The sequence below is a fragment of the Natrix helvetica genome, assembly GCF_964273705.1.
Source record: "Natrix helvetica genome assembly, chromosome: 2".
NCBI lineage: Eukaryota > Metazoa > Chordata > Lepidosauria > Squamata > Natricidae > Natrix > Natrix helvetica.
Window position 1 is genome coordinate 294871493 of NC_138552.1, and position 22984 is coordinate 294894476.

A 22984-nucleotide genomic window follows, 5' to 3' on the forward strand; every position below is an offset into this window, starting at 1 on the left:
TCCTTCATCCAGGTCACGGTTGTCCCAAAGGGGCTTTTTCAGCTTGGACAACCATTTGAAAATAGTATAAGGCTTTCCTGTCTAAGCAGGGGGTTGGACTAGAAGACCTCCAAGGTCCCTTCCAGTCCAGTTATTCTATTCGCCTTCCTTCGTAATAAACCTTTGGAGATCCACTCAGATTGGAAACCCGCAGAAGAATGACCCATGAGTGGTTTTGAAGACGAAGGTTTAAGAGCCCCCTTCATTTCCCCCCCCCCCCGATTAAGCCGAAAGGTATGCAGCAGAAACAAACCACACAGAGAAAACGGGACACAGGTACCAAATTTATATATAGCTATATATATATATTTATATTTCAATCAAAACACAATTAAATATGGTTTGAGTACTGGAATACTTGGGTATCAGACGATAAGATGGTACACAGTACCAAAGAAACTCATACATGTTTCGTTTCTTGACGGCGTCTCGCTCCAGCCGAAACTGGACAAGTGATGTGCGTTTAGTCCATTCCCCTTTCCAAGGGCCGGAGGCAAATCAAAAAACTTTCCTAAAAGTAGTTTTGAGATCATAAATCCTTTTTTTTTTTTTTGCTTTCTTTTTTGCACAAGTCTTCAGGAAACAAAACGCCGAGAACGTAAAGAAATCCCCCAAAACCTCTGCAAAGGAATAAAAACATTGCAACAGAAAAAAAATAGGAGAAGGGGGTAAAAAAAAACACCCTATAAGCACGACGGGAGTGGATTTTGTCTCAAGTATTCCAAACTTTTGTAAAACGTCTCGCGCGTGGCACGCGCTGGAGATCGGAGGAAGTTTTGGATTTATTTGTAGAAAGGAAAAAGGAGGAGAGGGGGGGAACAAAAAGGCAAACAACCCCACAAATTGCATTAACGGAGAAGTGAGAAAGGCAGGAATCTGGAACGGTTCAGCCAAAACTGAATGAACGTCTAAAACCGGGCGACAGTCGTCGCTTTCGCCTTCATGGAGACAAAAAACAAAACAAAACCAGGAAACGCACAAAAGTTCATTGCTTATTATTATTATTTTTCTTGCATTTTTTCTCAGATGGCAGCAATGTTGCTCCGCAGAGTGTGAGAGAGAGAGAGAGGCATGGAATTGCACGGTTTATTTTGGAAGGCAAGAAGAGAGAAAAATGGAAGGAAAAATTGTTTGTCTCCAACTCCTTCTTTTTTCCGGAATGGCCCAAATGCATGGGGGAACAGAATCCAGTTAATGGGATACTTCATTATTTCAGGATGATTCCAAAACGGTTCCAGACTGCTCCCCGCTTTCTCCACCCCGACCCCGATCCACTGCGAATCCCTCTCCAACATACCGAAGGTGCCCTGAGCCTTTCTGATTGCAAATGTCTCTTTTAAAAAGTTTGCGATAACAACAATATCAACAACAACCAAAAAAATGCAGCTCGGAAAACTAAGGGGCGATTTTTTCGTTCTCCATGCCTCACTGTAGTCCAGAAAGGAGAATCCTTGGTAGGAGGCGATGGGGAAAATCTTCCTTCAATTGGCTCTCCAGAGACAAAGGTAAGCCTTTTTTCTCCCCCAGCACAAAGGGGGGGGAGAGGGAGATGCAACCGCTTAATAGGGCATGGGGCGCTAGACGGGCAGCTGTGAGAAGGGGGCTTCGGGGAGGAGGGGGAGAAATCCGGCTCTGCTTCACTTCATAGGCAGAAACTCTTGAAGATCATAGCTGAGGAAAAAATATAGGAAAAAAAAAGGGATGGTTAAAAAAATTGGTTCGCCTCACACAGTCGTTCCCGACTCTAGGGGGCGGTGCTCATTTCCATTTCAAAGCTGAAGAGCCAGTGCTGTCCGAAGACGTCTCTGTGGTCATGTGGCCGGCATGACTCAATGCCAAAGGTGCGTGGAACGCTGTTCCCTTCCCACCAAAGGTGGTTCCTATTTTTCTACTTGCATTTTTACGTGCTTTTGAACTGCTAGGTTGGCAGAAGCTGGGACAAGTAACGGGAGCTCACTCCGTTACGCGGCGCTAGGAATTCGAACCGCCAAACTTTCTGATCAACAAGCTCAGCGTCTTGGCCACTGAGCCACTCCCAGAATTCCCGATCCATCATTCTTTAAGATGGGTGGACTTCCACTCCCAGAATCCCCCAGCCAGCATGGGAGTTGAAGTCCACGAGTCTTAAAACTTGCCAAGATTGGACCTCCGTGTTGTGGCAGCTCAGCCATTACCTTGGTCACCTTTTCGACCGCTGCCTCCGGGGGTTGCGCCTGTTGCATGACGTCGTTGACGATCATCTTGGCTATCCTCCATGCCATCTCCTCTTGGGCCTAGAAACAGGGCGAAGGAGTCCGTCAGCACAGGACCAGGGGTGAAATCCTCCCGGTTCGGCCGAACCGCTAAGGACGATTGTTCTTGGTTCTGAGAACCAGTAGTAAAAAAAAAAAAGCTTCCGATATTGAGCCGCGCGAGCGTCGGAAGCTTCCCCCCCTTTTTTAAAGCACTTTTTTTCTGACCTATTCGCCAGAACCGGCAGGGAAAAAAATACTTTATAAAGTGGAAAAAAGTTGGCCACGCCCACCCAGTCCCATGACTCTTCCCCCCCACCAAGCCACGCCCACAGAACATTTCCCCACCGCACAGGGCATTCTGGGATTGCGTCTAACGAGCAGACAAAAGCTATTGTTCTGACCCAGCTCCTCAAACACGACAAGCCCCGTGAGATTAATTCAAAGATTCCTTTATCAGGAGCGCCGGCAGCCCCGGCAAAAAGTTTCTCTCCCACCGAGGCTAAGAAGTCCGTCCGGCAGGGGAGATGAATAGTTGTCTGCCACATCTAATCATCTCTGCAACCTGCCTTTTATCCCCAGAGCTACGGTGGGGCTTCATTAGCAGTGGTAGCTCTTCCGTCCCAAGGACCGGCCCATAGATTTCCACTGCTCTCCTCTCCTCTCCTCTGCCTTCTGCACATTTATGTGTCAGGCACTGGACCCAGCTTTTCCTCCTCTTCCTCATCAGCCACCTCCAGACCTGGGGACTGTTGACTCTCCATCTGAGGGCTGACGGACAGCCCAGGCTCCATCCCCCCCTCCTCCCAGCTCCATTCCCTCTTCTCCCTCGGAGATCTCAGGTTGGCTTGATGCTGACCCTGATTCCCACGCCTCCTCCTCCTCCTCCGATTCGGCTTCTGGAGGGACCGGCAGCTGACAGGCCACAACAGCTATACCCCAGGACTCTCGCCTCCCGCTCCAATTCATTTGGGGCCCAAGCTATAATTTCAAACCAGATTTGATGGGCCACTATGGAAATAACGTGCCCCTACCTTCCAATACAGGTAGTCCTGAACTTACGGCAATTGAGCGTCACATTTTGGTTGCTAAGTGAGACAGTTATTAATTGAGTTTGGCTCCATTTTTCAACCTTCCTTGTCATAGTCGTTAAGTGAATCCGACTTCTCCATGGATTTTGCTGGTCAGAAGGTCCCAAAAGGGGATCACGCGACACCTCCCCCCCTCCCCCCCCGGACATTGCAATCGTCATAAGTACATGTCAGTTACCAAGAGTCTGGATTTGGATTACGTGACGATGGGGATGCTAGTCATAAGTGTGAATAATGGTCATAAGTCAGTTTTTTCAGTGCCCTTGTAACTTTTGGTGGTTTATAAAGGAAAGGTTGTTAAAGTTTGGGAACTTTCTGTATTTATTTAATGCAGGGGTGTCCAAACTTGGGAACTTTAAGACTTGTGGACTTCAACTCCCAGAATTCTGGGAGTTGAAGTCCACAAGTCTTAAAGTTCCCAAGTTTGGACACCCCTGGTTTAATGGCTGTTCAAAGTTACTAAGGCGTTGAAACACGTGACTTGGGAGCAGTCCTCAAACTTATGACCGTCACATCTGCATGATCACGTCATCAAAATTAGGGGGATTGACAGCTGGCATGTATTTACAATGATTGCAGCATCCAAGGGTCATTCTATGCAACCATCCCAACTGGCTTCTGATAAGTCAATGGGATGAGCCGGATTCACTTAATGACCACCTGATAGTTCCTCTGCAACCATTTTTTAAAAAAGAATTCTGGGGAAGAATTTTTGCTTGTTCTGACCTAAAACCTGCCTGGTCCCCAGAGGAGGGTCTCTCTAAGTCACCAAACAAATCGCTCTCCCCCCCCCCCCCCAATAAGTAGTACGCGCCTTACCTCATCTGTATTTCCTTGCACCCATTTCTTCATTGCTTGTGAAAACATGGACCCTGGCAAGAGAGGAAAAAGAAGGACTGAGAAATTACATGTTTTATGGAGTCAACAGGACTGAGGAATTCTGGGAGTGGAAGCCCACCCCTCTTAAAGCATGTTGGCTGGGGGATTCTGGGAATGGAAGCCCACCCCTCTTAAAGCATGTTGGCTGGGGGATTCTGGGAATGGAAGCCCATCCCTCTTAAAGCATGTTGGCTGGGGGATTCTGGGAATGGAAGCCCACCCCTCTTAAAGCATCCTGGCTGGGGAATTCTGGGAGTGGAGGGCCACCCATCTTAAAGCATGCTGGCTGGGGGATTCTGGGAGTGGAAGTCCATCCCTCTTAAAGCATGCTGGCTGGGGGATTCTGGGAGTGGAAGTCCTTCCCTCTTAAAGCATGTTGGCTGGGGGATTCTGGGAATGGAAGCCCACCCCTCTTAAAGCATGCTGGCTGGGGGATTCTGGGAGAGGAAGCCCACCCCTCTTCAACCTGCTAAGGCTGAGAAACCTTGTCTTAGGAGGATCTTCTCTTGAGGAGGAAAAGGCAACTGACCTTTGGACTTCTTGATGTCCGGCTCTGGCTCCGATTCCCTAATGAACTGGCCCAGGTCGCTCACGCGGCCAAATGTCATCTTCCTGCAGGAGGAGGAATAGCGGCTTGTTAGCTATGAGCGGTTGGGGGAGGTTGCAGCCGAGATGGGAGGTGAACGGCAAAGAATCCACCCAGATTCAAATCCCACCTGTTGACCTGGAAGATCTATTATTTTTCCCCATGTCAGAGACGAAGGCCTTATTCTCCGACCTTCACACAAGAAGTGAAAAGGAGTTGAAAGCGGACTGTGGGGAAAGTAGAACCGAACTGTGAAGGAGGGACTTGAACAAGGCTACATAGCCCACCCCTTGAAGAAAATGGAGACCAAATGGTCGTAAGTGCGAGGGCTGGCCGTAAGTCGCTTTATCCAGCTGTTGTAACTTTGAAAGAAGGTTGTGAATGGTCCTAACTTGAGGACTACTTGCCGTATATTTTGGAATATAAGACGGACTCCCCGCCCTTAAAAAAGGGTGAAAATTTGGGTGCGTCTTATAGCCCTGCCCACCCACTGGCTCCCACCTTTTGGCCTCTGCCTCCCAGCCATTTGCCTCCTTGCAGCAAACAGCAAACAGCCTGTTTCAGTTTCAGCCCAGCCTGATTAGCACAAACAGCTGATTGTTGGTTGGATCGGCCTTTCGACCATCAGCTGTTTCAGGCTGCAGGGATTGCTATTGCCGCTTCTGCACGCCCCGTTTTCGGCCTCCGTATGCTCCATTTTCCACCCATTCTGATTCCCGTCGCTTGGAAAAGGCGGAAAATGAGGCGTGCGGAGTGCCAAAATGGGATGCGGAGGCCAAAAATGGGGCGCACGGAGGCAGCAATAGGCAATGGCAATCCCTGCAGCCTGAAACAGCTGATGGTCGGGAGGCCGATCCAACCGACAATCAGCTGCTTGTGGTAATCAGGCTGTGCTAAAACTGAAACAGGCTGTTTGCTGCAAGGAGGCAAATTGCTGGGAGGCAGAGGAAGACTTTTTCCCCCTTGTTATCCTACACAAAAGCTAGGTGTGTCTTATACTCTGAAAAATACAGTTTTATTACAGGGTAGGATAATTCAAACTTGAAAGCCTCCTCCAAATTTGTCACGTCTTACGACGGGGTTATCTTGAGTTTCTTTCTCACCTTTCCTCCTCATTCCTTTCTTAGCAGCTTTATTTTTATCTTTCTAATAATAATAATAATAATTTGAATTTATTAGCCGCTCCCTTTCCAGGCAGGACTCGGGGCGGCGTACAATGGAGCATTTAGAACATAAAACATGTGTACAAACACATAAACATACATATATACAAAGACACACATGCACGGAGGAGGTAACAAATTACAACATTTTGACAGTTAAAAATCACCATTAAAATACCCCAATTGTAAGAAACCCAATGTACAATTAAAATTTAAAATTTAAAAAGACAGTCAGGAGGAGTGAGAAAAATTACGGTTGAGCCAGGCCAGATAATTGAAAGAGGTGGGTCTTCAGCTGTACACGGAAGGAGCGGAGATCGGAAGTAATCCTGATGTCACGGGGGAGGTCATTCCACAGGGCTGGGCCCATCACAGAGAAGGCTCTGCTCCTGGGTGTCGCCCCCCGACACTGTTTGGCGGACGGCACCCGGAGAAGTCCCTCTCTGTGTGAGCGGATTGGTCGTAGGGATGTGTGGGGCAGGATGCGATCCTGCATGTAACTAGGCCCTGTGCCATGAAGCGCTTTCTGAAGCTCTGCTCCACATTTCTTTCTCCACATTTCTATCTGACAATATCTATCTATTGTCAGATAGATATTTTAAAAAGCCCAACGCCCCATCCCAGGTTTCTGTAGCCCTCGGCTGATCTCTTCCAGGTGCAGGAGAAGCATCTGCCTGGGTTCCCAGCTGCCGCTCGGCATGGAAAGGAAAACCCTTACCCAGCGTAGGTCCGCTGATACAGAGACTCGGGATCCAGGCTGGCAGCATCGACAATTATTGCTTCATCAAAGTTTTTCAGGATTTTGACATTGGCCTTTTTGAGGCTGGGCTGTGATGTAACGTTCAGGTATTATGATTCAGAGAACGAAGGAGGAAAAAAGAAAAGAAAAAAGAACCTCATATAACTGTAATCTGATTTAAACTTTTCATAAAATGATTGCTTGTATATAGTCTCTTTCTAACTAATCATTGTATCTGTCTATTTCTCTCTCTCTCTCTCTCTCTCTGTATCTATCTATCCAATCTCTTTCTATCATCTATCTATATCTATCTAATCTCTCTAATTTGTCTGTCTATCTAATCTCTCTCTCTCTGTCTGTTGAATCTGTCTGTCTCTAGCTAGCTATCCCCACCTACCCACGTAATCTGTCTATTTCTATACCTGTCTATTTCTTTCTTTCTCTCTCTCCCCCTACATATCTGCCTACCTAATCTGTTTATCTATACCTATTTGCCTATCTATATCTTTCTGTCTATCTGTCTGTCTATATCCACCTATCTATTGTCTATCCTGTCTATCATTTCTCTCACCTCCTATCTTCCATATCTATCTGTCTGTCTGTCTGTCTTCATATCTATCCATCCATCCATCCATCCATCCATCCATCCATCCATCCATCCAATCTATTAATCTAAATCTAATCTAAACTAATTCCTGAATTCATGCCCCCCCTTTTTTGTGAAAGACGGCCCATTTTCTGCAAAAACGGGGGGCATTTTCCCCTTTCCCCACCCTGCTGAAGTCTGCAGAGGGCTCCTGGGGGCCAGGGAGGACTAAAGTTTTTGCACTCTGCAAATGTCCCCAAAACGGCCCGTTTTTCACAAAAACAGGCCCGTTTCCCCCCCAAAAAAGGGCATGGATAGCCTTTAGGAGGCTTATAATGTAGAGTGCTCCTGGGGGAGGGGTGGTGGTGGCAAAAATGAGCAAAAAATGGCCTATTTTCCCCTCATTTCTGCCCTCCCCAGCCCCCAGGAGCACTCTGGAATCCTCCTAAAGGCTCTGCACGTCCATTTTTGCAAAGGGGGAGGGGTTTCAGGAGGCAAAAAATTGCTGTATTCAGTGTATAAGACGCACCCAGATTTTCAGCCTCTTTTTCGAGGGGAAAAAGGTGCATCTTATACACCGAAAAATACGGTACCTCTTCAAAATCTTGGTGCATCTTATACACCGATGCGTCTTAATAGTTTAAAAAATACGGTAGCTAGAAAGCAGGAAATTCGACAATTTCTAGCTAATCTAAACCACAACTGATTGTCAGAAACACAATCCTTTTAGGTAGCCTTTTTACTACCGGTTCGAACCGGTAGCATTTCACCCCTGAGGCACACCTCCTAAATCTAACTCGCCTTCTGCAGAGGTTTGTGTCTTCCTGTCGATCGCTGGATGCCACTTCCTGTCCTGTGCTTTGCTGTTTGAATGTCCCCCTGGCTAGATCTTTAGATTTGCAGAAATATAAATGAAACACTTACGCAATCATCCCCAACAACAGAAACATACGCTCCCTGACGCGCCGTGCCGGAGATGTCCGTCCAATCCTTAAATAAAGCATCCTTCTAAATTCTAATTTTAATGGTCATTCTCGGATTTCCAAGCTGTATTTTCTCACAATTAATTGACTCCACTGACTAAAGTCCAGAGGACCCGATAATTTACCGCGTTTCCCCCAAAATAAGACCCTGTCTTGTAATTATTTTGCCACCAAAAAAGGCACCAGGTCTTATTTTTTTGGGGGGGGGGGGAAGGATGTCATCCACTGATTCTCCTCACTTGTGCAAGTCGCCCCTGACCATCCTTGTCAGGGTTTGCTGCATAAATTCAAATCCAGATGCACCCACAGATAACTGATGCAGCTGGATTCATTCACTTCTTCATATACGTAAGAATAGATGAATAAACGTACAGTACCAACAGGTGTTTCTTCCAAGTAAACACAAGGCAGGAGAGTTACAGGCAAACACAAGTAGCTGCTTTCATTTCTGCAGACAGGCTGCTGGTTTACTTCTCAGAGCAGCAGACTGCTTAAGTTTCTGTTTCAATTCTCTGCACAGACTTAGATCTATTGGCTGACTTAGTCGCTATGCCTATACATTGGCTGACCTTGTTCCCATGTCTCTCCCAGTCATGAATATTTTGACAATCTGGAGTTCTGTTATCGGCTAGAGAGGCTTTCAAGAAAGCCTTGCTGGCTGCAGAAGAAATCAGTGGAACAGAAGTTGCCTCCAGAAGTTGTGAATGCCCCAACACTGGAAGTCTTTAAGAAGATGTTGGATAGCCATTTGTCTGAAACGGTATAGGGCTTCCTGCCTAGGCAGGGGGTTGGACTAGAAGACCTCCAAGGTCCCTTCCAACTCTTGCTATTGTTTTGTATTGTATTGTATTGTATTAAATGGGCCGAGGTGTGCATGGCCTGGCTGCAACTATCAGAAGGTAAGTAGTAGGGAAGCGCCACCCTACACCACCCCCACCTTAGCTTAATTCTTACCTGTGCACCCTGGAGTGAGCGGGGTCTTAATTAGAGCTTATATTGGGTGCATGTAAAATCAAGCTAGGACTGACTTTCTGGGTAGGTCGTATTTTCGGGAAAACACGGTAGTCATCACAACTATTAAGAAGAGGCAGAATAGTTTTAACAGAGTTGGGAGGGACATTTAAGGTCATCTAGCCCAACCCCTTCCCCCTCCCAAGCAGGAGACCCTACACCATTTCTGACCAATGGCAGTCCACTCTCTTCTTGAAAGCTTCCACTGATGAAGCTCCCATAACTTCTGAAGGCAACTTCTTTTCCACGGGTTGATTGTTCTCACTTTCAGAAAATTCCTCCTTATTTCCAGGATGAATCTCTCTTTGATCAGTTTCCACCCATTCTTCCTTGTCTGGCCTTTGGGTGCCTTGGAAAACAGCTTGACCCCCTCCTCTCTGGAGCAGCCCCTCAAATATTAGAAGGCTGCTAACCTGCCTCCCCTGGTCCTTCCCTTCACTAAACTAGCCATGCCCAGATCCTACAACCGTTCATCGTATGTTTTAGCCTCCAGTCCCCTAAAATCCTCTTAGTTGCTCTTCTCTGTGCTTTTTCTAGAGTCTCAACATCTTTTTTATAGCTCGGTGACCAAAACTGGACGCAGTACTCTAGGTATAAGTAAGAATACTTAAGGGTTTTTTTTGGGGGGGGGGGGGGGAAAGGAGACCAACAAGTTTCAACCGAGCACCTGGGAAGTAGCCCCGCTGTCCGCAGCACCCACGTGGGAGTAGTGGTCGGAAACGTTGCCCAGACCGTGAGCGTGGAAGGAGAGACCTCCACCGGCAAACTCATCTCCCCGGACCGAATGGATGAGGTCGTTCAAGTATTTGTAATAAAGATTGCTGGACAGGAAGCTGGGTAAGAAAACCTGCAAGGTGAGAGAGAACGGGAGGAGGGAAGTGACCACCAGCCCCATCCTTAGAAGAGAATGTTGGCAGCTCAGAATTGAACCTCAGAGCTTCTCTTGAGACGGGCTGGGGTTTTGTTTCGCAGGTGTTTTCGTGACCCAGATGGGTGACATCATCAGTGCTAGAAGGGAAGGGAGTTTGCAGAGGGGAAGAGAAGGAGAAGAGGGGACAAGGGTGAAGAGAGGGAGGAGGAGGACTGTGGGGCCCTTGGAGCTCTCTGAGCTTGGGTGGTTTTCTTGGAGACATTTCATGACCCAGCTAGGTAACATCATCAGTGCTAGAGGGGAGTGGGGTCTGCAGGAAGGAGGAGGGGGAGGAGGAAGGAGGACTGTGGGGTCCTTGGAGCTCTCTGAGCTTGGGTGGTTTTCTTGGAGACATTTCATGACCCAGCTAGGTAACATCATCAGTGCTAGAGGGGAGTGGGGTCTGCAGGAAGGAGGAGGGGGAGGAGGAAGGAGGACTGTGGGGTCCTTGGTACTCTCTGAGCTTGGGTGGTTTTCTTGAAGACATTTCATGACCCAGCTAGGTAACATCATCAGTGTGCAGCAGATTCGGACAGTGAGGAGGTTGGGAAGGAAGATGGGCCAGTCCTGGAGTCTGGGGAAGGCTCAGACGAGCGCTCTGCGTCGGAGGCAGAGAGGGGGCCAGGACCTTAAGGGAGTAATGTGCTGCCTCCGGAGCCTGACATCAGCGAGGCAGAGGAACAGGGGGAGTCTGTTCCCAGTGTGCGCATGTGCACAGCTGCCAGAGAGCAAGAACAGTTAAGAAAACAGGGACGACTTGGGAGTAAGGCGTGGAGATGATTGGCCCCTCCCATAAGACATAACAAAAGAGCAAGCAGGTGTAAACCTTTGCAAGAAGCAATTAGTTCGTTTTGGTCGGTTCAAGTTCTGAGAAGCTCCGTTTGACTCTGTGTTCCGTCTGGCCTTGCAAAACTAATTGGCAATGAGGTCTCTGGCAGCGCTTCAAGGGAGATAAAGGTGGGCGTTTATCAGCCTTACCCCGAAAGACTGTGGCAGACTTCTGTCGGACTCTTCACAAACTCTTTGTGACTCATTACGGGCTGTGAATGAACATAATTCACAGCCATTTAAATAAAGAGGGTTTTTGGGACTAAGCGTGTGATTTTTAGGAAGCCCAGGTCAGAACAATAAGGCTGTCAGGCCTGTAGTTATGTTCTTTTTAGGATCTTTGGCCTGTCACACTTTTTATTAATTTCCTATGCTGTTTCATTAGTGTAGTAGTTGGGAGGGGGGAATAGAAAGGAGTAGGATTGTGGAATGTATTGTTGACATTCTTTTATAGAAGCCAAGGTCATCTTTTGTCTCCGCACCTCAACACCTGACCGGAAGCAGAGGGGTGTAGATGCCAGCGTGGAAGATGATGATTGGAACCTGTGATGGATTTGTGGGTGTGGGGATAGATCATGAACTTTCAACTGAGTGGAATCCCAGGAAGAACATCAGAGTTGGAATTCCATAGACGTGCTAACTTGCCTGTACGAATAAATTGGACCTTTGAGGATAACTTTGCCTTGGACAATGATTTAATTCTGCATGGTATTTAGAACGCCTGACATTGGCAGTGCTAGAAGGTAGTGGAGCTTGTAAGAGAAGGGGGGACCAGGGCGTGGAGGAATAAGAGGAGCAGGAGGACTGTGGGATCCTTTGTATTGAGGTTGGTGGTTTCCTTGCAGACGTTTCCTGACCCAACTAGGTATCATCATCAGCGCTAGAAGGGGACGGGGTTTGTGAAGGGGAGAAGGGGATGGGGGAACGTCAGGGAGGAGAAGGACTGTGGGGTCCTTAAGTGTGCTTTGAACTTGATTTTTTTTTTTTTTGCAGATGTTTCATGACCCAACTAGGTAACATCATCAGTTCTACAAGGGAGGGTTGGTTTTGAAATCAACCTTTGCAATGTCTGGTTAAATACAATCTTGGTTAACAGGTGACAGAAAAATTCTTTCCCTGCCAATGTCGACAGACATATTTCACCTTACATAAAGGAGTGTTTCTCGGCAATTTTAAGACAGAGGGAGTTCAACTCCCAGAATTCCTCAGCCATTATGTTTTAAATCATACTTATGGGGAATTCTGGGAGTAGAAGCCCACCCCTCTTAAAGCATGCTGGCTGGAGGATTCTGGGAGTGGAAGTCCTCCCCTCTTAAAGCATGCTGGCTGGGGAATTCTGGGAGTGGAAGTCCTCCCCTCTTAAAGCATGGCTGGCTGGGGGATTCTGGGAGTGGAAGCCCACCCCTCTTAAAACCTGCTGGCTGGGGAATTCTGGGAGTGGAAGCCCTCCCCTCTTAAAGCATGCTGGCTGGGGGATACTGGGAGTGGAAGTCCTCCCCTCTTAAAGCATGCTGGCTGGGGGATACTGGGAGTGGAAGTCCTCCCCTCTTAAAGCATCCTGGCTGGGGGATTCTGGGAGTGGAAGCCCATCCCTCTTAAAGCATGCTGGCTGGGGGATACTGGGAGTGGAAGTCCTCCCCTCTTAAAGCATCCTGGCTGGGGGATTCTGGGAGTGGAAGCCCATCCCTCTTAAAGCATTCTGGCTGGGGGATACTGGGAGTGGAAGTCCTCCCCTCTTAAAGCATTCTGGCTGGGGGATTCTGGGAGTGGAAGCCCATCCCTCTTAAAGCATTCTGGCTGGGGGATACTGGGAGTGGAAGTCCTCCCCTCTTAAAGCATGCTGGCTGGGGGATTCTGGGAGTGGAAGTCCTCCCCTCTTAAAGCATTCTGGCTGGGGGATACTGGGAGTGGAAGTCCTCCCCTCTTAAAGCATCCTGGCTGGGGAATTCTGGGAGTGGAAGCCCTCCCCTCTTAAAGCATGCTGGCTGGGGGATACTGGGAGTGGAAGTCCTCCCCTCTTAAAGCATGCTGGCTGGGGAATTCTGGGAGTAGAAGCCCACCCCTCTTAAAGCATGCTGGCTGGGAGATTCTGGGAGTGGAAGTCCATCCCTCTTAAAGCATGCTGGCTGGGGGATTCTGGGAGTGGAAGTCCTCCCCTCTTAAAGCCTGCTGGCTGGGGAATTCTGGGAGTAGAAGCCCACCCCTCTTAAAGCAGGCTGGCTGGGGAATTCTGGGAGTAGAAGCCCACCCCTCTTAAAGCATCCTGGCTGGGGGATTCTGGGAGTGGAAGCCCATCCCTCTTAAAGCATGCTGGCTGGGGGATTCTGGGAGTAGAAGCCCACCCCTCTTAAAGCATCCTGGCTGGGGGATTCTGGGAGTGGAAGTCCTCCCCTCTTAAAGCCTGCTGACTGGGGAATTCTGGGAGTAGAAGCCCACCCCTCTTAAAGCAGGCTGGCTGGGGAATTCTGGGAGTAGAAGCCCACCCCTCTTAAAGCATGCTGGCTGGGGGATTCTGGGAGTGGAAGCCCATCCGTCTTAAAGCATTCTGGCTGGGGGATTCTGGGAGTGGAAATCCACCCCTCTTAAAGCATCCTGGCTGGGGAATTCTGGGAATTGACACCCATCATCTAAAAAGATGCTGAGCTTGAGAAATTCTTGAGATTTAAAATAAAGTGATCCCCATCCCCATCAAGCAGTCGTTGGAGTTCACCCTGCAGCCGAGAGCTGCTCCGTCTCCTTAACCCAGTGCTTCTCAAATAGTGGGGCGGGCCCCCCAGGGGGGGGCGCGAGGCTCCGTAAAGGGGGGCTCAGCTCAAATTATTTTATATATTTTTGTTTTGCAGGTTAAAGTTTTTTTTAATAGTGTTCCTTTAAATCCTGTGCTCCTTTAAATCTTTTCTGCTACAGTTAATAAAGCTATTCTTTGTTGTAAATTGATCCACATTTCTTTCTTTTTTTACTCTCTTATACGTTAACAAGGATACAGTGTTATGCAGAGGTGTACTTATAACAATTTTATAGACAAATGATACTATTTACAGTTGCAGGGGGGACGCAAAATGTTTTCTTCTTCCTAGGGGGGGCATGACAGAAAATAATTGAGAAGCACTGCCTTAACCAGATCTCTCCACATCCTGTCGGACTCTTTCAGGGCCGTCCCTGATCCCAGGGCCCATCCTCACCTTCTCCATGGTGGTCCAGGCCTGTCGCAGCGGAGTGGTGAAGCAGTTGGGGAGGGGTCCGCCTTCCCTGCAGATGTTGGACTCGATCTCCAACCGCACGGAGTCATCGAAGCCAAGAGGGTGAGTGGACTGAAGAGAGAAGTACCTATTTGGAGTGGAGGGGAAAAGGCAGGTAGGCAGAGAAAGAACGGTAAGACAACTGTTGTGGCCAGCCAGCAGAGTCAGACAGTGAGGAGGTTGGGGAGGAACATGGGCCGGTCCTGGAGGCCGGGGAAGGCTCGGACGAGGGTTCTGCATCAGAGGCAGAGATGGGGCCGAGGCCATCTGGCATTGATCAGGTGCTTACTGAGCTAGAGAGCAGTGAGGCAGAGGAGCAGCTGGAGCCTGTTCCCAGGGTGCGCACGCGCAGAGCTGCCAGAAGAAAAGAACAGCTCAGAAATCAGGGTCGACTTGGGAGTAAAGCCACAGGTGGAAGATGAATGGCCCCTCCCAGAGGAAATAAAAGAGGAGCGAAAGGGGAGGGGGCTTTTGCAGGAAACAATTCGTTCGTTGGGTTGTTAAGATTCGTTTCAAGAGTGTGAAGATCTGTCCGTGAATCTCAGAGACTCTGTGCCCAGCCTTTCCTTGCACAGCCCCTCCTTTGGGAAAATATTTGCATGGCAGCTTTCCAAGCTAGATAAGGTCTGTGGTCCTAAATATTCCTTTGAAAGACTGTTTGCCAGGCCTGGCTGAAGGTGAAGGAGAGGAATTCACATTCGTTTAATAAAAGGAGTTTTGTCGGGGACCAGGAATGTGCTTCGTGTTTTTTGGGAAAGCCTCAGTCAGAACAAGAACAAAGGTGAAAAATAGCTTGGGTTCATTTCTTTTGAAGCATTTTTGACTCAAATTTTGGGGTTTCCTCCCCCTCCCCTCAGGGGATGGCATTTGTCAATCTGGGGGTTTGGCGGGGAGGTGTTGGGAGGGGAAGAAAGAGTGAAACATGACCCCCCCCCAGCCCTCTGGCATCGAGACTACAGGAAGCCCCCAACTTACGACCGCAACTGAACCCAACATTTATGTCCCTAAGCGAGACTGTGGTTAAGTGGATTTGGTCTCACTTTCACGACACTTCTCTCGCCACATTTGTTAAGGGAATCACTGCAGTTATTAAGTGAGTAAGACGGCTGTTAAGTGAAGCTGGCTCCCCCGTGGGCTTTTGCTTGCCAGGAGGCCGCTAAAGGGATCAGGTGACTCCGGGATGCTGGGTTTGACTTTGCTCTCGTCGTCATCAGGGCTGGCCAGATGGAAAGCAGGGCAGCTGCTGGGTGAGGTGGGGAGAAAGAGAGGTGTAAGGATGAGGCTCACTTATCATACAGGATCATGGCATCGTTCTGGGCCTCCTGCCCGTCGTACTGGCCTTCCTTGGCTGCCAGCTGGGACTGGAAATTGTCTGCGGCCAGCCAGAACTGCAGGATGTTAACTGCGTCTTCTTTCTCCATGAACTGGCAAAGACAAACAGGGGGAGGTGAGCACAATGGTTCCTGCTTGAAGTGTGAAATTTCCCTCTAGGTGGGAAAAGGGGAGGGGATGAGGAAGGGGAAAAGGAAAGGAAGGAGTGGAGGAAGAAAGGAAAGAGGAAAGAGAAAGGAAGGAAGGGAGAAGAAGGAAAGGAAAATAAAATGTTGGAAGGGAAGGCAAAACAAGGAAATGGGGAAGACAGAAGAAAGGAAGGAAGGAGGAAAGGAAAGAGAGAAAGAAGGAGGGAAGGGAAAATATTGAAGGATGGGTGGGTAAAAAAACGAGAAAGGGAAAGGAAAGAGGGAAGGAAAGGAAAGGGAGAAGAAGGAAAGAAAATGAAGGGAAGGGAGAAGAAGGAAAGGAAAGGTAAGAAGGAAGGAAGGAAGGGAAGGAGAGGAAAGGAAAACAAAGGAAAATGTTGGAAGGGAAGGAAAGGCGGAACAAAGAAATGAGGAAGACAGAAGGAAGGAAAGAAGGGAGGAAGGAAAAGAGAAAGAAAAAGGAGGAGGGAAGGGAAAGGGAAAACAGTATGGATGGATGGGTGGATAAAAGGAAAGAGGGAAGAAAAGGAAAGAGGGAAGGAAGGGAGATGAACAGTGAAAGGAAAAGGAAAAAAGGAAAGGGGAGGAAAAAAGGAAGAAAAAGAAGGGAAAGAGGCAGGGGAAGGGAAGGAAAAAGTTCCTTTTTTGAAGCATTTACCCTGATCTTAAAAGCAAAACAAACAGCATCATTGAGACAGTTTTATATTGAGCTCCTGAAGACAAAAATGCCCCCGTGAATCCAGAGATGCTCTTTGTTCCACGCCAGAGAGAAAAAAGGACACACCAATGAAAAACACCACCGATTGTGCAACACAACCAGCAACCAAACACAAACCAACCCCTTATGCAGAAAACAAAATCTTTGGGGCGAAGAGAAGTGCAGAGTGGGGTGGTTTTGTTTTTATTTTGCTATAAATACAGTTTGACAATTCGCCAGACGTCTTCCCAGCTACGAAAATTAAAATTATGCTTCGGTTAAATTTAGGGCGGCTTTTTTCACACCCCCAGCCGGATATAAAAGATTCAGCAGTGAGGCGAGAACGAGTGTTTCTCAGGTGTGCAAAAGCCCTCGTGCATAGAGAGCCGTCTAATACTGGCAGTCCTTGACTTACAACCACAATTGAGCCCCCCCAGAACAGAAATGTTCTGTTGCTAAGTGGAAAGCGTTGGTTAAGCGGCTCTTGCATCATTTTACAACCTTTCTCGCCGTGGTTATTAAGTGAATCACTGCCATTGTTTTAGTTAGTCACCCAGTTCTTAAGTGAATCCAGCCTCCCCAATGGCTTGGCTTGTCAACAGGGATGGCGTGACATCCCCCCCGGGACGCTGCAACCGTCATAAATATGAGTCGGTTGACAGGCGTCTGAATTTGGATCACGTGACTGCGAGGATGTTGCAACGGTCGCTAAGGGTGAAAAACGGCCATAAGTCATTTGGTTTCTGGACCGTTGTAACTTTGAACAGTCACTATATGAACTGTTATAAGTCGAGGACTACAATATCCAATTGTCCAATTTGTCAATTTCAAGAACTATGGACTTGAATTCCCAGAATTTGTCCCTATCCAATTTGTCAATTTCCAATGTGTCAATTTCAAAACCTATGGACTTCATAGATCTTCCTATGATATCCAATGTGTCAATTTCAAAGGCTGTGGATTTCATGGGTCTTCCTATGATATCCAGTGTGTCAATTTCAAAACCTGTGGACTTCATAGGTCTTCCTATGATATCCAATGTGTCAATTTCAAAGGCTGTGGATTTCATGGGTCTTCCTATGATATCCAGTGTGTCAATTTCAAAACCTGTGGACTTCATAGGTCTTCCTATGATATCCAATGTGTCAATTTCAAAGGCTGTGGATTTCATGGGTCTTCCTATGATATCCAGTGTGTCAATTTCAAAACCTATAGACTTCATAGGTCTTCCTATGATATCCAATGTGTCAATTTCAAAGACTGTGGATTTCATGGGTCTTCTTATGATATCCAATGTCAATTTCAAGACCTGTGGACTTCAATGCCTAGAATTTGTCCATATTCAGTGTGTCAATTTCAAAGGCTGTGGACTTCATGGGTCTTCCTATGATATCCAGTGTGTCAATTTCAAGACCTGTGGACTTCATGGGTCTTCTTATGATATCCAATGTGTCAATTTAAAGACCCGTGGACTTCAATTCCCAGAATTTCCCAGCAGCATGGCTGACTGGGGAATTCTGGGAGTTGAAATCCCCCAGGCTTAAAAGTTGCCACGGTTAGACACCCCTGGTCTAATATATCTTGGAGAGCGAAGGAATGAAAAAAACAACATTTTAAGAGCCTGTGTAAAGTCGTGACGTTTGCCTTCGCAACTTACCCTGAACTTTTTTGCACACACAAATGGGGTGTAATCCCTTCCCGTAAAGTAGGGGTGAGCGCTGCCTTTATTATGGGGGTGTTAGGAAGACAAATTCCACAAAAACCTGGATTGTCGCGAACGGCGGCACTGAATCGAGCTGCCCAGAGTCTCTTCGCATGTGAGATGGGTGGCGGGCAAACTGAAAATAAATCAAATCAAATCTCCCTAACCGGGCAACACCTTGTCTCACCTCTGAGAAGTAGAAAAGGGCTGATTCGCAGAAGAGGATATCGGCCAGGTAGACTGTCCCACTGGTCAGCACCTCGATCTGGTATTTGCAGAAGTGATGGCTTCGCAGGAATTCGCTAAAGTGCCTGCCAGAGAAGAAAAGAGGGGCATTCCCCATCAGAAGTTAGTTAGTCCGCTCTTCCTTTCCAAAAATTACAGAAGGATGGGAGTGTCACTGCGTTAATTTGTTTGTCAATTGAGCTTATATTCTGAGTTATACTGTAGAAATGTTTTTCTTATCTGACAATGATTTACTGCGCATGTCTCCTAACACGTTTCATAATACGTCACACATTCTTGTACTTTCTTTCTGATCTTTCGTTTGCCTGCCGAAGGAGGTGGGAAACATTGCTCTTGCCAGAATATAAGAATTAGATAGTAAGATTTATTTTTATTTTCATATTAAAGTTTGTTTTCATTAGAACATGTTCTCGGGTTTTATTTACTGCTTATTCAGAGATATGCTTCTTGGAAGGGCTGCGATCCGCACCTCGTTAATCGAAGGTGGGGGGAAACTTCCCCTCCTTCACAAATTGGTAGCAGAGGATGGTTTTGGAGGTCTTCTAGGACAGGGGTCACCAACCTCCCAGGGTTCCAAATAGCATCCAAAATTATCCGAGGCAAAGTATTGCTCAAAGTTCCAATTGATGAAGAGAGCCATGTTGGCCTATCTGGGGAAACCCGAATCTGAAAGCTTCCCGGTTTTCCCCACCCAGTTGAAAGTTCAAGATCTTGCCCCCCCACACCCACAGGTCCATCACATGGTCCAATCTCCCACTCCCATGCTGGCAGTTCCACTTATCCAGTTCCGATCAGGTGCAAAGACAAAGGATGACCTTGGCTTTCTAGAAATAATTTTGTTATGGCTACCTATCATCTAACTCAGTACAATCCCCCTCTCTCATTTTCCCACAATAGAAAATGCATTGTAGAATAATAGAAAGTGTGGCAGGCCAAGGATCCAAAAGGAAAGATGGCTGCAGGCCTGACCCAACTTTTCGGACCTCAGGGACCACTAAATTCATAATTTTAAATCCCGCAGACCACTAAAATGATCTGCCTAATGACTGGGTGGGCGGGCGTGGCTAGGTGGTCACATGACTGGGTAGGTGTGGCCAACTCAATGTCACTCACTTCGAGGGGCGCCTTGCCAGCCTCTACTCGCCACTCCTCGCCTGCCCGGCCGGGCTCCTTAGGGCCCCAACAGGAAGTAGTTGCTGGAGCAAAAGCAGCCACCAGGAGAAAAAGTTGGCAAAAAAGCTCAGTTCAAATTGGATCTGACCGAGAAGGAGGCTCAGCAGAGGCACCTCACTGAGGACTAGGAGCATAGGCTTTCCAAGCAGAGGGAAGACCTACGGGAGTGCAAGGCCAGGGACCGGCACCTGGAGGCTCAGCGGGCTGAGAGCCAGTTCCAGGCCATTGTGAGAGGAGAAAATATTCATTGGAAAGTTGCAGGTTAATAGGCCTAGAAGTGAACTTGCTGTGAGCTCACTGAACCAAAGTTTTAAACTACCGTATTTTTCGGAGTATAAGACGCAGCAAGGTTTTGAAGAGGAAAATTTTAAAAAAAAGTTTTTGCACTCTGCAAGCCTCCTAGAAATGGCTCGTCCGTCCCCCCCCCCCAAAAGGCATGAATAGCCTTTAGGGAGCTTGCAGAGAGCTCTTGTGGGCTGGTGTGTGTGTGTGTTAAAATTGAGCAAAAAACGATCCGTTTTTCATTTTAAAAAAAGGGCATGCATAGCCTTTAGGAAGCTTAAAGTGCTCCTAGTGGCTGAGAGGTAAAAGTGAGCAAAAAACGGGCCCTTTTTTACTCATTTCTGACCTCCCCAGCCCCCAGGAGCTCTCTGAAAGCCTCCATAAGGCTCTGCACAGCCATTTAGGCAAAGGGGGAGACAGGGATTCGGGAGGCCAAAAATGCTGTATCCAGTGTATAGGATGCACCCAGATTTTCAACCTCTTTTTTGGTGGGGAAAAAGGTGCGTCTTATACTCTGAAAAATAGGGTAATATAATATTGCAAAATGTACCAGACTAATATTTCTAATGCGCTGACTTGTGTCTGCATTTTCTGCAAAGTTTCTACTTGAGATGGATATATTTAGAGCAGGAAGAATGAGATGGTGGAAAATGAGGAACTGAAAGTGTCTTGAGAACGTCGAAGGTACACGGGGGTTTGCAGAGGGTGACAGTCAGTGTGGCCCGTTTTTTCGCAGGCAGAGTGCTGGGGGCCGGGTAGGTCGAAAACGGGCCTGGTGGGGGGCCTTGGGGCAGACAGAGTGCTGCTGGAGGCCGGGGAGGGTGGAAATGAGACCCGGGGCCGCACGCATCCCCCACCCCATCCCAGTGTCCTGTTTTGGAGAGAAGGCATTTCATGGATTGTTTTCACACTCGGGAAATTTGTCCTCAATTCTAGGTTGCTTCTTTCTTTGATTAGTTTAACAGAATTACAAGGGACCTTGGGGGTCTTCTAGCCCAACCCCCTGCTTAGGCAGGAGACCCTCTACCATTTCAAAGAAATAGTTGTCCGATCTCTTCTTGAAAACCTCCAATGATGGGGAAGGAAGGAAGGAAGGAAGGAAGGAAAAAGAAAGAAGAATAACAGTTGGAAGGGACCTTGGAGGTCTTCTAATCCAACCCCCTGCTCAGACAGGAGGCCCTATACCATTTCAGATAAATGGTTGTCCAATTGCTTCTTGAAAACCTCCAGTAATGGAGAAGGAAGGAAGGAAGAAAAGGGAAGGGAAGGGAAGGGGAAGGAAGAATAACAGTTGGAAGGGACCTTGGAGGTCTTCTAGTCCAACCCCCTGCCTAGGCAGGAAACCCTATACCGTTCCAGACAGATGGCTATCCAGCATCTTCTTAAAGACTTGCAGTGTTGGGGCATTCACAACTTCTGGAGGCAACTTCTGTTCCACTGGTTAATTCTCCTAACTGTCAGGAAATTTCTCCTCAGTTCTAAGTTGCTTCTCTCCTTGATTAGTTTCCATCCATTGTCCTTCCTTCCTTCCTTCCATCCATCCATCCATTAATAGAATTACATTGGAAGGGACCTTGGAGGTCTTCTAGTCCAATCCCTGACCAAGGCAGGAGACCTTATACCGTGATTCCCTGAAAATAAATCAGGGCCTTATTTTCTTTTTACCCTCAAATAAGTGCTTGGCCTTCTTTTCGTGGAGGCCTTATTATTTTTGAGGTGCAGGAGGCAGACAGCGTGGTCACTTCACGGCTGCTGCTGTGTTCCAATATTTTTGGGGAAGGCTTATTTTAGCACATGCGCTCAAAACCCAATTGGGCTTATTATCCAGGGAGGGATTATTTTCAGGGAAACAGAGTACCATTTCAGACAAACAGTTGTCCAACATCATCTTAAAAACTTCCAGTGTTGAAGCATTCACAACTAGATTGGATCTCTCCTTATTTCCCCCAAAAGTTTGGGATGTGATCGAATCCTAAGATCACTAACCAACCATAGGATCTGAGACTCTGCTGGAAGGTCTTCTGATTCACTCCTCAGACAGAAATCCCTATACCTGTCATGGTGAACCTATGGCAATTGGTACCAGGGGTGGCACCCAGAGCCGTTGCCAGTTGCTCTTCTGGTTTCCAGTGTGCACATGCGCGCCGGCCACCAGAGCACAGGAAAACAGCCTGAAAACAGCCAAAAATGCATTTTGGGGGTCATTTTCTGGGCTGTTTCCAGGCTGATTTTACCAATTTTTCAGGCTGGAAAAATGGCCTGAAAACAGCCCAAAAAATGACCTGAAAACAGCCAAAAAAACGGCCTAAAAACAGCCCGAGAAACGGCCTGAAAACAGTCCGAAAAACAACCTGAAAACAGCCCGAGAAACGGCCTGAAAACAGCCCGAAAAACAGCCTGAAAACAGCCCAAAAAACAACCTGAAAACAGCCCGAAAAACCTGAAAACAGCCCGAAAAATGGCCTAAAACAGCCTGAAAAACGGCCTGAAAACAGCCTGAAAACAGCCCGAAAAACAACCTGAAAACAGCCCGAAAAACAGCCTGAAAACAGCCCGAAAAACAACCTGAAAACAGCCCGAAAAATGACCTGAAAAATGGCCAAAAACAGCCCCCAAAACCAGGCATGCGCACACCAGCCAGCTGGTCTTGGGGTTTCAAGCTCTCCAGCGCATGTGTGCACGTTCCGGTTTGGGCACTTGGTGCTGAAAAGGTTTGCCATCGCTGCCCCATCCCATTTCAGACAAATGGCTTTCCAATCTCTTCTTTAAAAACTCCAGTTTTGGAGCATTTACAACTTCTGGAGGCAAGTGGTTCCACTGGCTAATCATTCTAACCGTTAATGTTAGGTCGGATCTCTCTTTGAGGGCAGAGTGAACCAAAATCAAGACTGGGGAAATGACCTAGTTGGTGTATCAGGCAGGGCACTTAGGAGCGTCATTCCAGCAAAACACAGAGAACTTTCTTGCTACAGATAGACATCAACATACGACCATCTTGGTTCCTGGCCGTTATGGCCGCATGGGAAGACTGTGAGCATCGTAGACCAAGGTAAGTCCAAAAAATGCTAGAGAATTCCTGGAACTCAAGACAAATCGGTCATCGACGGGCACATAGAGA

General features: G+C 47.6%; 1 protein-coding gene across 1 annotated transcript in view; it reads right to left on the reverse strand.

Annotated features, from left to right (window-relative positions):
• Window positions 1–323: 323 nt before the first annotated feature.
• Window positions 324–22984, reverse strand: part of AKAP10 (A-kinase anchoring protein 10) — a 67976-nt gene continuing 45315 nt past the window's right edge. Inside the window, exons 8-16 of the mRNA XM_081945421.1 lie at window positions 18353–18476; window positions 15573–15709; window positions 14229–14373; window positions 9976–10155; window positions 6708–6817; window positions 4770–4852; window positions 4181–4233; window positions 2214–2312; window positions 324–1710 (exon numbers count right to left, since the gene is read on the reverse strand). Of these exons, the coding sequence (XP_081801547.1) occupies window positions 1705–1710; window positions 2214–2312; window positions 4181–4233; window positions 4770–4852; window positions 6708–6817; window positions 9976–10155; window positions 14229–14373; window positions 15573–15709; window positions 18353–18476 (937 nt within the window). The 3' untranslated portion in view covers window positions 324–1704. The remainder of the gene's footprint in view (window positions 1711–2213; window positions 2313–4180; window positions 4234–4769; window positions 4853–6707; window positions 6818–9975; window positions 10156–14228; window positions 14374–15572; window positions 15710–18352; window positions 18477–22984) is intronic.